This window comes from Chelonia mydas, chromosome 22 (genome assembly GCF_015237465.2).
Source record: "Chelonia mydas isolate rCheMyd1 chromosome 22, rCheMyd1.pri.v2, whole genome shotgun sequence".
NCBI classification, from domain to species: Eukaryota; Metazoa; Chordata; order Testudines; family Cheloniidae; genus Chelonia; species Chelonia mydas.
Window position 1 is genome coordinate 6,873,849 of NC_051262.2, and position 16,886 is coordinate 6,890,734.

At 51.5% G+C, this 16,886-nt stretch overlaps 1 protein-coding gene across 5 annotated transcripts in view; it reads left to right on the top strand.

Annotated features, from left to right (window-relative positions):
* The window catches only part of ST14 (ST14 transmembrane serine protease matriptase), a 68,126-nt gene extending 51,524 nt beyond the window's left edge, over window positions 1–16,602 (top strand). For 4 of the 5 annotated variants that reach the window (XM_037882306.2, XM_037882305.2, XM_037882312.2 and 1 more), the window contains 12 exons: window positions 394–533; window positions 930–1,027; window positions 1,887–1,996; window positions 3,592–3,722; window positions 4,780–4,884; window positions 7,304–7,411; window positions 8,738–8,851; window positions 9,256–9,381; window positions 9,855–10,041; window positions 11,569–11,843; window positions 12,519–12,655; window positions 13,587–16,602. In XM_037882306.2, the coding sequence (XP_037738234.1) occupies window positions 394–533; window positions 930–1,027; window positions 1,887–1,996; window positions 3,592–3,722; window positions 4,780–4,884; window positions 7,304–7,411; window positions 8,738–8,851; window positions 9,256–9,381; window positions 9,855–10,041; window positions 11,569–11,843; window positions 12,519–12,655; window positions 13,587–13,748 (1,693 nt within the window). In that variant the 3' untranslated portion in view covers window positions 13,749–16,602. The remainder of the gene's footprint in view (window positions 1–393; window positions 534–929; window positions 1,028–1,886; window positions 1,997–3,591; window positions 3,723–4,779; window positions 4,885–7,303; window positions 7,412–8,737; window positions 8,852–9,255; window positions 9,382–9,854; window positions 10,042–11,568; window positions 11,844–12,518; window positions 12,656–13,586) is intronic. The other variant, XM_043534045.1, reaches the window with a different exon arrangement.
* The last annotated feature ends 284 nt before the right edge of the window (window positions 16,603–16,886 follow it).

The following is a 16,886-nucleotide window of genomic DNA, read 5'->3' on the forward strand; positions in this document are numbered from 1 at the left end:
GGGTCCCGTAGCTCAGCATGGCCGACCGGACTGGGACTCAAGAGACCTGAGTTCTGTTCCTGGCTCTGCTACTGGCCAGCTAGGTGACCTTGGGCAAGTCACTCCCCCTCGCCCCTGCTCCGTGCCTCAGTTTCCCCAGCTGTAAAGTGGGGATTATGATCCGGCCCTCCTTCGTAAAGCACTGCGAGGTCTAATGCAAACTGGATATTATTACATGAGTGAGCTGATAGTGTCCCTTTAAATCTGGGATTGTTTTTTCTGGGGCGGGGTCGGGACTCTGTTCGTGGTGGGGAAGGGGAATGCCGAGCAGTGAAGAGGGCTTAACGCAGCGACTGAGCCCCTGTCTCTGCTCCATTCCATTGTGTGGCGCTCTCTGTGCTTTCCTCCTCCCAGTCTGTGTGGCATTTACCCTCCGTCCTACAACCTGACCTTCCTGTCCTCCCAGAACGTCATGCTGGTGACGCTGATCACCAACGCTGAGGGGCGGAACCCTGGCTTCAAGGCGGAGTTCTTCCAGCTCCCGAAGGCTAAAAGTAAGTTAGGGGGCTCGGGAAAGCCTCTCTCTTGTGGAGGTGGGGGAAGGGAGAAGCCAGGTGCTTGTGGTGATGATGCCAATTGCACAGGAGCCCCTTAGAATCAGGTCTCTTCCTGGCTCTCAGAAGCTCTTTTCTTACCCACAATGCTCTTGTCTTCTTTAATGATGCCCCCTAAGGAGAAGGGGGAAGGAATTATGTTGGATTAGCTGGGAAGACCATGTAATTGGTCTCCTGGGTTCTATCCATACCTTGGAGTGGAGCCGGTATCTCCAGAGATTGGCTTAACCTCATTAAAGGCTGCTCTGCCTGTGTCTGTTTCTGCCTCGGGTAATAGCCGATCGCTCCTTTTGGAAGCCCTGGCATCTTGATTTCCTTTTCCTGCTTGTCTTCTAGCCTGCAGCAAGACTTTGAAAGGAGAAAGTGGAACCTTCACCACCCCTTTCTACCCGGCCCACTATCCGCCCGACATGGATTGTGTCTGGAACATAGAGGTGAGCGCACAGGACGGACCCTTCTGCCTAGTGTGGATTGGTAGAAGCGGGAGGTGGAGGCAGCCTTTTGGGGTCAGCTTAGCCCATTGTTAAAGTCATGGCAGTGAGTTCGGCAGGTGATCGCCAAGGCCAAGAGATGAACAGGATTCCCACAAGGAATGGGGGTGAGGATAGTTTTTTTTTTTTAGGTGCCTAGGTCCCGTTGACTTTCATCCCCCTCAGTGTTGTATGTGAATAATAGCATCAGCTATGGCTTTACACAGGGCGTAAGGGACCTCGGGGAACAAGCCAGCCTCTGATTGATGGGGTAGGAAGAAACTTTTGCCGTGGGCAGGTTATTCCACTGGAGTTGGTTCTTGTACTTTCCTCAGAAGCGTCTGCTACTGGCCACCATGGGGGATGGGATGCTGGAGGTGATGGGCCCTGGCTTGTCTGGATTTGTCCATTTCTGTGTTGATTTCTCCCCTCTGTCAACATCCCCTACCTTGCTTTGTTCAGTCCTTGTTCTGAATGACTCCAGGGGTGTCATGCGGCTTTTCCCTGACCATTCACGTCTTTCCTCTGAAACTGATCAGGTCAGCTGGGCGATGGGTAACTCCTGTAGCAACACCTGGCTCGATGCGGCTAGGACTGAAGCTACGGCTTGCCTGGTAACCCATGGGAGCTGTTCAGAGTAAACTACAGGTGGTAGATTTTCTGACTGGCCTGGTCTCTGTTGTGAATCAGGTTTGAAAAAGCTCTGCATAAATACCTGAAACACCCATCCCTTTTCTGATCGCCAAAGGAGGAAGGAAGAGAAACCAGTTCCCCCCTCTCACTCCCTTCCCACTGACTCTGACTCTTGTCTCGCCCCTCTCAGGTCCCCTCTACAAAGAACGTGAAGGTGCATTTCAACGTGTTCTACGTATTGGAACCTGGCACCCCGGTCAGTTCCTGCCCCAAGGATTATGTGGAGATCAGCAATACAAAGTAAGTACTGGGCAATGTGACGTGACTCAGAGACACAAGCTGGGGACAGCCAGTGAAACAAATGGTGGCAAATTAAACTGATCAAAGGAAATACTTTCACACAACATGTCATTAGGCTGTGGAACTCACTGCCACAGGATCGTTGAGGCCAAGAATTTTGCAAGATTCCAAATGGGTTTGGGCATTTATATCGTTTACAAGAATCCCCAGAGCGGCTATAGCAAATGCTAACAGATTCTGGAAGGGATATAAAACCTCATGTTTCAGGGTTTAAGCCAATAACTATTGAGGATTAGGGTGAGATCTTCGTGGGGGCAGGTTATCTCTCACTTTCCTCTGAAGCACCTGGCACTGGCTGCTGTCAGATGGGATACTGGACTGGATGGACCAGGTGTCTGATCCAGTCTGGCAGTTCCTATGTCCCATGGAGAATGGTGGGATTACACTATTGTTGCTGTGAGCATCTGGCTCGTTACCCATCACTGGGGATCGCTGCATAGTGGCTATAGCTGGGGGTTACTCTACTTGGATTTCAACATCAGATGCTGTCTACAAAGCTAACGGCTGTCAGATGCCGGTTAGGAATCCAGACAGGACTGTTCCTCTTTCTGTTCGCACCTAGCAGCCCTGTGCTTTCAACCTCAGTAAACGTCCTAAAAGAGAAGCACAAAAGTCAAGTGGAGAAGGGGAGTGGTTGGCGTGTGAGTCACCTGAAACGAATATGCCATGGCAGACTCGTAGAAATTTAAAGGTGCAGTGTGCAGAAAGCAAGATCAGCTATGTACGCTACAAGGACAACTTGATTACGTTAGTTTTCCATTAATTTGTCAATGGAATTGAAAGCAACACCTGCTTGCTGCTTTGAAGTGTAACAACTCCTGCAAAAATAATTAATGATTTAAAAAGTTTTAATAGAAATGAGCTATCTTGTTGAGTGCTTGGGTCAGTTCTCTAGGGCTAACCACCCTTTCGGAAATGTGGGGGAGATCAGAATCTAAATCCGGACCCAAATTTCACAGCTAGCCCTTGGTAGCATTTGTATTGTGGTAGGACTGAGGAGTCCCAGCCAGGGACTAGGACCCCATTGTGTGTACAGTGCCTGGCACACAGAACAAAGAGACTGTCTGTGACCCAAGGGGCTTACAATCTGAGTATAAAACGAGACAACAGGTGGATCCAGGCAGCCAAGGAAGCAAAGTGACCTTGCTGGTCAGCGTGAGGGGCAGCACACCAGCTACCAACACTTATCAAGATTTTCTGCAGGCCCTTATATTTCGCATGGGCCATATCAAACAGCCCCCCCATACCACCGATCCAAGCACCCCAATTGAAATCCAGGTCTCAACTTTGCAGCTCTGCAGTTTGGGGCAAGGCATCTAAATCTGGCACCTGGCATGGAGCCATGACCACCCCGCTAATCCATGCTGGGGTCAGCCCTTTTTTAGAGTGAATGGGAGTGAGGAGACCCTGCTGATGTCCTAGGCCAATGGACGTGTGAGAGACACGGAGAGGAAATTGCCTTTTTCTACTGCTGGGGGAGGGACCATCTCTTCCGTACGGTAACAGTTCCTAAATCTGTGCTGTCCTCTTTCCAGGTACTGTGGAGAGCGCTCCCAGTTTGTGGTGGCAAGTAAAAACAATAAAATCACGGTCCGGTTCCATTCAGACCAGTCGTACACAGACACTGGCTTCTCGGCAAAGTTCCTGTCTTACGATTCCAGTGACCGTAAGTTGAAACCCAGATGCTGTGAACTTTCAGGGGACCTGGTTTATTTTCTTAGCTGCTGAGGAAGGAGGGATGCAGCTGGGTTATTGGTCTGCCCTTTGACCTCTGGAGGGTTTGGGTCATAAGTGAAATGAGTTGTGGTGACAGATGTGCATAGCCCAGGTATGCCATCACATCTTGGGGAGGACACCTGCTTCTGGACTTGGCTTATTGCTGTAGTTGCCCTATAAGTTGGGTAGCATGCATTCATTGTTGACTGATAAAATCCTGGGAATTCAATATATATCTATTTGCATATCCCTTTTTTTCCTAGTGCAATTTTGAGGCAAGCGTAGGTTATTGTTAAAGATGGGCCAGAACTTTGAATTGGATCACCCCAAATGCTGGGCAAGTACTGAGCCAAATCTGAATTTTGTCACTGAAAATGGGCCAAAGGAAATCCTAGCTCGAATTTAATGAGACCACCCCAGGATGCAAGACCTTAGGCATCGAGGGTATTTGAGTGAAAAGAGTAACTCCTCTTCATTGGGAGTAAGTAGCAGATTGTTGTAGTCACTGGACCCAGCACTCGAGGGAGACATAGAATCATAGAAGTGTAGGACTGGAAAGGACCGCGAGAGGTCTTCTGGTCCAGTCCTCTTCACTCACTGAGTCCACAAGGTACAGATACACTTGTGCTTTGGCGAAGTCTGGATCAGGATCCAGTCTGTCATTGGAACCTTGTCTCTCATGTTTGTTCTCACATAATGTCTCATTTTGGCTTCTTCATGCCAAGTGTCCAGTGGGTGGAAACAGACGTGGTGAGATGCAAGCACAGGGTAGACTAGCCAACCAGGGTCTAGGAACATCCCAGTGCGGGAAGCAGCTGGTTCTCCCTGGAAAATCCACTCCACTCGCAGAAGAGCATTCACCCACACTGGTCCAGATGATGTGTCCTCAGTGCTGCATGTGTTTTCAGAGAAATGGACGCGCCAAAAACTGAATGCAAGAGGAGCTGATGGTTATTGGCCAGGCTAATGCATGTTGCACCTTTCTCTTTCTCCCTTGTTGCTTGCAGCCTGTCCTGGCAAGTTCACCTGCAACACTGGCCGCTGCATTGATAAAGTCATGCGCTGTGACGGCTGGGTGGACTGCACGGATGCCAGCGACGAGCGCGCCTGCAGTAAGTCCTTCCTTTGGAGTCTCTTTGCAGGGCCATGGACAGGTTGGGTTAATGCCTCAGCGCTGGGGGCTGAAGGCAGTTCTTGGTAGTCCAGCGGCAGGGCTGGAGGTTAGCCAGACTGGGGTGTCTTGGAACCGGTGCATCCTAAGCCACAAGAATGACCCCTTAGGGAGAGAGATCTCGGTGGGGAAAGTCCTTTCTTCATTGCTGGGCCCAGCAATCCCCTCCAGCAGCTTGCAGAGCTGCTGTCTTGCTGGAGATGAATTTAGACATGGGTTACAAGTCCAACGCTGTCTCGGTGGCTCTGGCAACCAGCTGCATGACCTGTGGGGTGCACCACGAACAGATCCTACCAGGCTGCCGAGCTTTTGGGTGATGGCTATACTGCAGCTCTACCCAGGCTGCTTCAGCTCTGTACGTGCGTAGCAACTGACGCAAAGGCGTCGGGGCTGCTGCTGTTCCTGTCATTCACCAGGAGTGAAAATGGACCTTGGTGCTGTAATCCATGGAGCAGCGGCCTTCATCCCAGCACCTAGCTGACTGAGTTGATCCGAACCCCTTGAACACAGGGGACATGGGGTGTGTGGGTGTGGGTGTCTCTCCCCAAAGATCAGGTCTTCTGGCGCTGTGGCTTTTTGTTTGAGACCTGAATCTGACTGTGAGTCAGACTGGTCTTCCCCTTTTCACGGAGGAACGTCAAAGCCTGCTGGCTTGGGGATCTCCCCAGTCCAACTAGCATTAAGCTTCCAGTGGAAACCGCTTCCTCCCCCAACCTACAGACCGGTGTAGATAAGCAACAATCAGTGGCTTGATCAGTCTGGAATCCCTTTATAGTTCGGGAGCCTTCATTCTTATTGTTGTTAATCTCCCTGCAAAGAGCCAATGCCAGGTGACTTTCACTCACTAACCTTCCTCCGACCACTGCCTGTTGGGAGATTGTTTCTGCTGTTTAATCCTTGCTGATGCTGCTTTGTGGTCCCAACCACCTGGCCCCTGCATGCCCCAGGGGGCTGGCGTACCTGCATGCATTTCATTACCTGTCATGCTCAGGGCACTGCTGTGCTGTTTATAGCTCCTTCCTGGGCAGAGCATGGGGGAGTGTGTGTGTGTATGTGGATTCATTTTTATCTCTTGGATTAATATACAATCCCACAGATAATGTCATTAGCCATGGCCTAGAGTCCATGAGAGGAGAATGGAGCCTCTGGCTCAGGTCTCGTTGTACTAAATGACAGGACTCAAATCCCTTGGGATGCAAGTGGTGTGCTCCCGGCCTGTGGGTGCTCGCTGCCCCCCGGGGCGATGAGTGGGTGCTTGGGTGTGTACTCAATCCTAGGCTCTTTTCTAGTGAAAAATCTGTTCCCCAGTTCTTCTTTGCTCCCTTATCCTAGAAACGCATCGGGCTCTGTCTGTGCTACTGAGTTTGACCAGCTAGTGACACAGTCAGCTCAAAACACGTTTACTGCCCTGTCCATTGGCAGCTGAGTCTTGTCTAGCTTGGAACATGATTGACTTTTTGTAATGGGTTTGGCTGGTGTTGCTTCCTCCTGACTCTTCCAGTGCATCCCAGAGTGCATTGCTCCGTGTGCTTCTGGTATCAGTCTGCGCACACGTTTGCTGGGCACTCAGTTCCCTGCTGAGGCATGATGGGGTCGCTGCCCAGCTTTTCCCAGAATGCACTGGGGCAAACGCTTAAGCAGTATGGCTGGTGAGGATGCCCAAACTGCCTGGAAAAAGCTGCTTCCAGGGTGCCACTCACCCATGCTTGTCGTAACCCGCTCAGATTCAGATGTTGCAAACTGACTACCAAAGTATGTCTGTGCCTGTTGCCAGGCCCCCAGGCATTTGCGGGGCACCGATCCCCGGTGGTATCTGGGCACCATGTGTGTGTGAGGCTGATGCCAAGTGCTGGACTGGCCAGTGACTGGCAAGCTGGACTGGCCAGTGACTGGCAAGCTGGACTGGCCAGTTGTTCCGGAAGGTTCCTTCTCATCCAAATGCTCAGCCTCAGATGTTGAGTCAGACCTGCTCTGAGGGACTAAACATCTGTCCCCGTTTGATGTTAGAGTGGCTCCCATTTCTCCTCCTTAAGGGTGCATTTGAAAGGTTCTTTGTGGCTTTGAAGATCCTCCTTGGTGTCCCCAAGGCTCTCCCAGTACAGTCAGTCGTTCTGGCTCTTCTGTTTCTCAGGAAGGGGCCCAGCCTGGGAGACTGCTGAGCACATTCAGCTCCCAGGGGTGGAGATGCAGGAAGGACTCCGCCCAGGGCCTTGTCCAAAGTGTGTTCTGTGCATGTCTCCAAGGTAGAGGGACCTGCTGAAAAGTCACTGTCTGAAACCCCTCACCAGCTTGTAGTTGTGTATCGTACAGGTGAGCGATGGCATCGGTGCATCATCTAACGTCTCCCCTTCCTTCCCCAGATTGCACCACGGAGCAGTTCAGGTGTAATAACGGCTGGTGCAAGCCACGCTTCTGGCTCTGCGACGGTGTGAATGATTGCGGGGACGACAGCGATGAACTGCAGTGCAGTAAGTGACTCGACCATTGCTTCATCCCACACTGAGACCTGGCCATTAAGTCACAGTGTTGAAGGCCAGAAGACGCCACCAGAACATCTGGGCTGACCTCCTGTATAGTCCAGGCCACTAACACCCCCACCCACGAAATCAACAACCACCATTAGACCAAAGTATTACAGCCCTCAGGAGAATAAACTAATGTGTGCCGCAGACAAAGAACAGGAGGGACCGAGACCTGACAATGTGTGAAAAACACTGGTGGGAAGTGTGCTAGAACTGGTGAAGTGAGAGCTAGATTTGACTGTAGCTGCAATTGCGGTGACTCTGTGTTTAGTTTGAACTGGTTTTAACAAAGAGAGGGAGGATCAGCTTTGCCTGCTAAATAAATAAATTAAATAAAAATTAGAGTAACTGGAGCTAGATTAATATTTTTGCTTTTCCCAGAGAAAAGCAAGAGTTTTATAATTTATTTAGATTAAAAAAAAATTTCCTATCCCATGTTCTGGGGGCCCTAACATAATTAATCCATGCAATAAATACAATTAAACTAAGTGCCAGCTGTATTAAAATCAGTTCTGCAGGAACTCTGCTGCCAGCTAGCTACTAACCTTCTGTGTGATCTAGGAAGTGCACCCTCACCCAGACCCTTTCAAAGCAGGTGTCTTTTGTAGAGCACCTGGAAAGTTGCCAAATTCAGGCTATTTGGGACAAAGTGGGGGTAATATAAGGGGCTGGGTAAGGAATAACTAGTCTTGGAAGGGTTGGATTTTTGTAAATGTCAATTTCATCGTACACCCAAACCTGAGGAACAAAGCTGTAATTTTCTGAATCTCAAAGTCTGGCGTTCAATAATTCTTGCCTGACCCCAGCCCCAGTTTCCAGCCACTGAACATTTAAATCAATAAAAATTGGGTAGATTTTGCACACCTGTGCAAGTTTAACTTGATGATAAATAGCTCAACAAAAAGCTTAAGAATAAACCTCAATATTACCCATGGAAATGATAAATCAATAAAAATGGGAATTCTGCCAAGCCTAGGAATAACATAAATGTTTTGTGGAAAAGGGGAGAAAGAAAAGAGCAGATTCCTAGGAGGAGATGGAGAAAGAAACAGAAGGGAAATAGAACATGAGTGTGGGGTTTAAAGAGGCATTAGTCTAAGCCAGAGAACCACAGGGTCTGTCTGGGTCCTGCAGCCTCACTAAAGAATCTCCTTTATATCCTTGAAAGCACAGTCTGTCTCCTCCCTTGGGCGGGTTGCTGAAAACCGGGTGTATGGCACTTCGTACCCTTTTTGCCGTTTCTGAGCAGCGGCTGCTTCCTCTCTCTCCCAGAATGCCCAGATAAGCACTTCAAGTGCAGCAACGGGAAATGCATCCCTGAAACCCAGAAATGTGACAGCAAGGACGACTGTGGGGACGGGAGTGACGAGGGCACCTGCAGCAAAGGTGAGGAGGGGCTGGGGAGGAGAGTCTCAAAAAGGGCACGCTTGTTAGCGAGACCCGCATGAACCTCCTGCAGGTCCCCAGCAAGGGCCCACGAACAGGGCTTCCATTTGCGGGAAATCTGTGGGATCGTGCCAAGAGCGGGATCTCAAAGCCACGACACGGGGACACAGGTGCGATTCCCGTTGGAGCTGCATGTCACTGGTGCCGCATGTACCAGCAAAACCATGTAGCTGAAACACCAAGGGGTTCATATGGTCCCCACACCCTTCTCCTGGGAAGGAGCCTAAAGGGCTGTCCCAGACAACATTCCTCCTGGCCTCAGCGTCCTCCCCATGAGCTAGTGTCTGGGGGGTTCCCCAGCACGGGGCCATCTGGGGCTAATGCTTCTCCCTTTGGCCTGCCAGTAGTGAAGTCCGTCCCCTGCAAGGATTACACCTACAAATGCCACAACAGCTTGTGCGTGAGCAAGACCAACCCGGAGTGCGATGGGACGAAAGACTGTGATGATAACTCGGACGAGGAGAGCTGTGGTGGGTGATGCCCCTTCTCAGTGCTGGTGTGGTGGCTGGCGCTCCCCTGAGTCAGCGCTTAGATCCTGAGACCTCTTAATTAATTGTTTTATGGAGTTGGAAAGGGAGGTTGCGGGGCGGGATAGTTTGGGCTCCCGAATGGACATGTGCTTTTTGGAATGGATTTGTTTTGCTAGGGAATAGCCAGACTGTCATCAAGAAGTTGAGGTGATGGTTTGATTTTTGTTTTTAAATTAAAAAGTTTACATAGGACCTACACAAACGCTTTTATTCACACACTGCTGACTCTGCCACTGCAGTTCGCAAACTCTCTTCCCACTGCAGTGATAACTCTAATATCAGTTGCCAAAGCAAGGCAGCAACAACACCGTTAAATAGATTCCCCAAGGATAGAGAGGGTGTCTGACGAGATTGACAGCAGGTAACTAACAGGAGTGGTTTCTTTTCTCCGGTCCCTCACTCTCCCATCTCAGACTGTGGGATCCGCTCTTACAGCAAGCAGACCCGGATTGTCGGCGGGCAGGACTCGGAAGTGGGCGAGTGGCCGTGGCAGGTCAGCCTGCACGTGAAAAGCCAAGGGCATATCTGTGGGGCCTCGCTGATATCGGACAAGTGGCTGGTGTCAGCAGCACACTGCTTCCAAGATGAGTCGCAGATCAGGTTGGTGGGTGCAGTGGGATTGGGTCTCTGCTGCTCTCTAGGGTTGGGCAGACTGGGTGCCATGTCAGACATGCGCATGGAGGATAGGAATTGCTATAGTAGATCAGACCAATGGGCTCTCTGGCCTAGTATCCTTCCACCAATGGAGGCCAGTACCAGCTGCTTCAGAGGAAGGCATAACCAACACATGCGTAGGCTGCCCCCTGCCCATAAGGGAATAACTGAGAATGTTCCCTCCAAAGGGGAGTTTACTCTGATGCATAGGGGATGCTGCTTTCCCTCCCAACAATTCAATGGACGCTTTGAATCCTGTATTGGGCCTGGTCCAAGTAATGAGTCCAACCCCACTGTTAGCAGATGGCAACCTCTATCGACTGGGGATGATGGGTGTGCTGCCACGGGTCATGCTTGTTGGATGGGATCTCGACTCCTCTCCAGCATCCTGTTGTGGCTAGTAGTTCTTGGCAAGCAGTGGCTCTGCCATTGGACTGCTGGGGGAACCTGCCATGCTTAGAAAAACGGAAGGGTGTGAGTTTATCGCCACCTCGCCGGTCACAGCTGTTTAAACTGCATCTCGGGATCACCTTCCAGGTGGTTTGCAGTAGGTGCTCTGGTGGCCTGGGAAGCAGCAACTCAGGGATGATCTAGTCCTGCCAAACGACTGGGAGTCAGGACACCAGGGGTCTATTTCCAGCTCTGCACCTGATTCTGACTGTGGGTGGGACCCTTAATTTCTCTGTGCCCATCTGTGAAATGGGGATAATACCCACCCTTGTGAAGAGCTGTGTGAGGTTTTTGGATGAGATGCCATGAAAGCGTATGGTAGTGGCATTGTGCCATGCGTATTCCGGTAGGGGGCTTTGCAGGGAAGCTCCATGTTCCACCCAATAGCTCGGCAGCCACAATGGAGCTCTGAGGGACTCCTGGGTGCCCTGTGGAGCTGGTCAGAAAATGGGCACTCTTTTTCTGTCTCCTCCCCCCCCCCCGAATTCTCTGAATTGGAGAAGTTCAATTTCAGTGAAAAAATCAAAATGGGAAGTGATGCTTCATAGGAGTTGTAGACTGGCTTCCTTATGCTCCTATTCCGTCTAGGCCGGGTTCCCTGGTAAGTCTACATCTCTCATTCTGCATCCCTCATAATGGGGGCAGTCATTGCATCATGGGAATCCGTGACTGTAGTGCATCATGGGAGATGTAGTCTTTCTGGGGAGCCTAAACCATAGAAGAGAATGAGGGCATGAGGTACCTGAACTACCGCTCCCATGAGGTGTCGTGACAGGATAGCCCAAAGAGTCCTAATTCAGTTTTCAGGCACTTATTTGTTTGACCAGAAACCAGACGTTTCCGTGGAAAGCAAATGCTATTTTATGGAAACGCGATTAGTTGAAAACCCAATTTTCTGTTCTTTTAAAAAAAAAATATATATATATTTTTTTTTTTGATGGAAAACTTTTACCCAGTCCGATCCCGGCCCTAGACCCGTCTCTGGTTTTGCCCCGCGTCACCCTGTGGCATGTCTCTGTGCAGGTACTCGGACCCCAAGCAGTGGACGGCCTTTCTCGGGCTTCACGACCAGAGTGAGCGGACTAACGAGATGGTGCAAGAGCGGAGCATCAAGCGCATCATCACCAACTCCCAATTCAATGACTTCACCTACGACTACGACATCGCTGTGCTGGAGCTGCAGAGTCCCGTCAACTTCACCACCACCGTCCGGCCCATCTGCCTGCCCGATGCCACCCATGACTTCCCTGCTGGCAAGGAAATCTGGGTGACCGGGTGGGGGGCCACCTCGGAAGGAGGTGAGGGGGTCACCTGGGAAGGGGTGAGGGAGGTGGGGCTGGATGCCTGTATTTGCTCTGGGTGCGCTGGATGCCACTTGGCTGATCAGCGCGTAGCTCGAGTGGGGAGGGGGAGAACCTACAGGTCTTGGTAGATCCTCATCTCATTAGAAACTCATTTAACCCACAGGCCGCCACTGGGGGGGCCCTGTGCCGAGAATGAAGGCATGTTTCCAGCAGCTGAAAGAGAGGGTGTTTTGGGACTGTCTGGAGCGAGTCCTGAGTCTGCTGCCAGACTTCCCCCTCAGCCCGTGCCGCACATGCTGCCCCCAGCCGTCGTAGCTGGTTTTGGATCCTCTTGCTGGGAGGAAGTGGGCTCCTGTCAGGAGCCTGCGATGGAGCGGTGGGGAGAGGTCCGGGCGTGGCTGGCAGTCAGTGGTGGGATTGAATCTGATGGGAAGGGAGATGTCTCTGGGGCACAGCTGGGTTCTGATGGCTGGAATTGGGGATGGGAGGCGGGGATCTCTCTTTGGGGGAAGGCGTGAAGGGAGCATGTTGGTGAGGAGAGCGCTTGTCCGCTCGTAACCCTCAGGGTGCTGAGGATTAGGAGTTGGGGCATGTGCTCTCCACCCCAGACGCTTTAGGCAGGGAGGGGACTCCCATCTTTAATGCAGCTCTCCCCTCTGGTCCTTGTAGGTATTGGTGCCAGCATCCTGCAGAAGGCGGCGATTCGGGTGATTAACCAGACCATGTGCAACACGCTGCTGGCTGACCAGATAACGTCGCGCATGATTTGTGTGGGGATCCTGACCGGGGGTATTGATGCCTGCCAGGTAGGAGCCTCTGGGTTTGGAAGGGATTTAACCAAATTGTGCTGAAACCCTGGGAAGTGGGGGTAGCCCTTTCTTAGCAAGCTGGGTCCAGCACGGCGACTTACTTCCTATCTCCGTCAGCCCTTGTGTATTCTGGATACATAGGCAGTCTCTCTCCGAGGGGAGATTTTATTTCCTTACTGTTAATCAATGGGAATCGCTGATGTTCTTCGGTAACACCCCGTCCTTTGGCGGGGAGGTGTGTGCGGGAGGTGCTCTTTGGCTCTGGATCCAGATTTCAAAACATGGGTCACCGCCATTTGCTTGTCGGTTCTCATCCATCCCTGGCTCACTGGTGCTGGGAAGCTGTTGCTAGCTGATAGCCGTTTGCCTGATTCCTCTGGCCTACCTGCCCGGAGCCGTGGTCTCCTGCAGAGAGGCCAAGGACTCAATGAGCCCTGAGGCTGGACTCTCCTGCCTCAGCCAAGGAGCCAAGATCAGGGCTGAGAAGGCGCTCAGGTTGCTAAGACGGTTCTATTCACCAGCGTGAAATTCACTGGAAGACGGGACTCCCGTTCCCCAAATACCGTCAAGGTCACCAAGGGAGGGGAGAAGCTGAAAGAGGAAGTTAATGCAAACATCAAGGAGCTTCAGAGACCCTGCGAGGTCTTTTTAGGTGAAAAAAATAAACCACCTAGAAAATTCCCATGTGAAAATTTCATTAACTTTCAGTGATGGTTGATCACCCTCATACCTCCTACCCCACCTCTAAACACACTCGTGTGCAAATGACCAGTGGACGTAACTTCTAGAAACATTCCACGTCCTTTACGAATTCCTTCATTTGGTTAATCGCTGTATGTGGGCACAGGCAGATGCTCTAAATGGAGGAAGAGCCCGAGGTGGCAGGGGATTAGCCTGTTTTTTCACCTGTGGTTCCGTTTCCGTGCAGGGGGACTCAGGCGGGCCGTTGGTTAGCGTGGAGAGCAACAACAGGCTGTTTCTGGCCGGCGTGGTCAGCTGGGGAGACGGCTGCGCCCGGCGGAACAAGCCGGGAGTCTACACTCGGGTCTCCAAGCTGCGGGACTGGATCAAGCAGCACACCAGTCTCTAGGAGGGCTCCAGCGAGGGACTCTTGATCCGGATGGACACACAGGGCGGGCGGCGCCTCTCACGTTCCGCTCTGGGTCTCTTTCAAGCCGGTGGTTGAAGACACTCCCAGCTGATGTGAAGGGAATCGTGTGTGTGTGTGTGTGTGTGTGTGTGTGTGTGTTTCGTTTCCTCCCCTCCCCCATGGACTGGACCAGCGGGACGCCTGGCCTGTTTGAAGGCATGGGGGTGAGAAGTGGGCAGCTTGGATCCTTCCCCGTATTCCCTCCCCTCCTCCTTCAGGGAGCTGCCCCTAATGTGAATTTAACCCCTACCTCTGGTGAGCAGGAACCTACAAAGGGAGAGCATAGGAATCCTCCTCCCATCTCACCTCAGCATGAACTGTGATGGGCGGGCGCACATTCTGGAGGGAGTGGGGAGAACCCCCGGCTCATCCTAGTCCAAAGGGACAGGGCTGCAGCAGCCACCGGGGTGCTGCACAAAGGACACGCTTGTCCGTATTTAAAGTGGGGCTGTGTAACTGTGTGTGTGTGTGTGTTTTTCCCCAGAACTGCCCAGTGTTTGGCAGGTGATGGCAGAGCTGTTTTTTGATGAATGACGAGGTGTAGTTATTAACCCTCCGAGGGACTGCCCATTCAACCCCCCGCTCTGGTCCTAGGAACCATCTAGGTCGCGTTCAGATGGGCTTTTAAATACCCATTTTTTAACCGTGTTTTTGATTCTTGTTTTCGGAGCAGGTTTAATTGTTGAGGATCTCCAGTTGCCCCCGATAGTGCTGCATGGGGCAGGTTAGCAGTCTGTATTGGTTGCCTACCGTTGAATGACCCCCCAAAAACTCCTCTCCTTGACTCCAGTAAAATACTTAAATGAGAGGTTGACTATCAAGAGGTAAAATCTCCTCTGATCTGTCAATGATGGAAAACCAGGCTCTGTTGGACCCGCTCCCTTCTCCCGCCCTGAGCTGCTGCACTCTGCCTCCGGCCTGGCAGTGGTTCTGGGACGGGACAGCTCGTCCTGGTCTTAGATCCTTTCCTTATGTCAGTGCAACGAATGCCAGGCTCTGCATGGCAGAGAAGGCTCACTGCTGCCCACTGCAGGGGAGTGATGGAGGTGATAGTGATGTTTCAAATGAATCTTTCCTCACAAGAGTGGTTTTGATCTGCTTGTTTTGGAGCAAAGCGGAGGTGGTTGGCGACACCCTGCTTGGATCCTGAGAGCTGAGTCAGGGAGGAGATGACTGGGAAATCCCCCTGGTGCAAGACAGCTATTCTCACGCGCAGGGCGGTTGAGATGGCACGTGGCAGTCAGCTCGGCCTAGCCAGGGCGCTGTTTGTGCTGGGGTGGCTGCCGTTCAGTCAGTCCGTCTGTTCTCACTGGACCGTTACTGAGTGCCAGCAGCTGACCCTGCTTGCTGAGAGCTAGGTTTGTGTACCATGCACACTAGGGGATCTAGCATGTCAGGGGATGGATCTACAGAGCCTGCATCTCCTTTTGAGGTGGGTTGTGCCTAAGTTTAAACACAGAGGTTTGGCCCACCGGTCTCAGCACACTGCTCAGATCCACTACCTTCTGGGACTTGTAGTCCCTCTGCAAGGTTCGTCACGCAAACCCACAAGGAAATGCATCTAGCCTCTGTTGAGGGGCCTCTGGGGGTCACATTGCAGAATTCCAGATGGGCCAGTCGCTATTGAGTTGCGGGCTGAACTTTGCTCCCCCCTTGTCCGCCTGCTTTTCACAAGAATGGTTTAAATGTAGCCACTGGAGAGCCTGTGTGTGTGTGTGTGTGTGTACGCATTATCTATCTTCTGACCTGTTTACGGGTCAGATTGGCATTGCCACAATGTGCCTTAACTGTAAGAAGGGAAGTGTGACCTCGTTAGCTGTCTGTGAAACCCCACCGCCCGTCTGTGGGACGCGAGCACCTCAGTCCTTTAGCTGGTTCTTTAGTCCTTGCGGGAGGCTGAAGCCTTAGGTGCCATGTGAGATTGTGGAGACGAAGGGTCACACGGTGGTTGCTCTTCAGGGTACCCCAAAGTAGGCCCCCAGGCAGTGCGTTGAGATCCTGAGCACAGGGCCGACCCCGTAGTCCTTATATGGACCAGTGGGAATATTGGGAATGATAATGGCTGCAGCATCAGACCCAGACTCTGTAATGCCTTTGAGCAGGACGTAGGCAGGATATGGACTGGGAGCCCCAATGGGAGACTTCTGGCTGCTTGGGAACATGACTGCAAGCCCTGCTCTGTGTGTATGTGTAGTGGTGATGTGATAGAAGTTATTTTGTGATTGGCTAGCGTTGCTATGGGGACAAGGTGGGAGTAGGGACTTGCAGGTACCGGTGAGTGGTTCCTCCATGAATCTTTGGTACTTCCCTTTTCTTGCCAGTGCTGGGCCCTGATCCTGGAATCACTGGCACCCTGCTCGTTGCAGGATGAGGCAGCAATCTGCCAGGACAGAGGGGAGCTGATAAACGTGTAAAATCATTTGCTCGTTTGAACAGCTTGCCGCAGCCCTAAAGAGAGTGTTGCCGTTTTAGGAAATGTCTCTGCCTGCCTCTGGTCCCTGGCACAAGCCAGGCTGGGTTAAGAGGCGGCGCTTGATGGCTTTTTAATCTATGTTTTTTAAAAAGGAATGTTGCAAAATGATTTCAAATGTGCTGATTTTGATCCGGTTTTCTTCTGTATATATTGCTCCCTACGGTAGTATTGTACATATGTTGGAGTGATGAAAGCAGGCCTTTCCTGCTCAGTTTAACCTCCTTCCGCACGTCTTTGTTGTAAAGTCACTTTTTTGTAAAGATCTGAATCAAATGGAGAGGCTTGGAGAAAATCTGTATTAAACTGGGGATTTTTGTATTACTCTGAACATTTCATTCTTTATTGCTGTACTGAGAGGTCTTGGAGCACTTCATAAACCTCGCTGAACTGATCTCAAGGCCCTCTGTGAGGGACGGATTGTTGTGCCTATTTCACAGCTGGGGAAACTGAGGCACAGAAAGGTGACTTGACCCAAGTTGCAGTGGTGGCGGTCTCGGTTGGATATTAGGAAACACTATTTCACTAGGAGGGTGGTGAAGCACTGGAATGGGTTACCTAGGGAGGTGGTGGAATCTCCATCCTTAGAGGTTTTTAAGGCCCGGCTT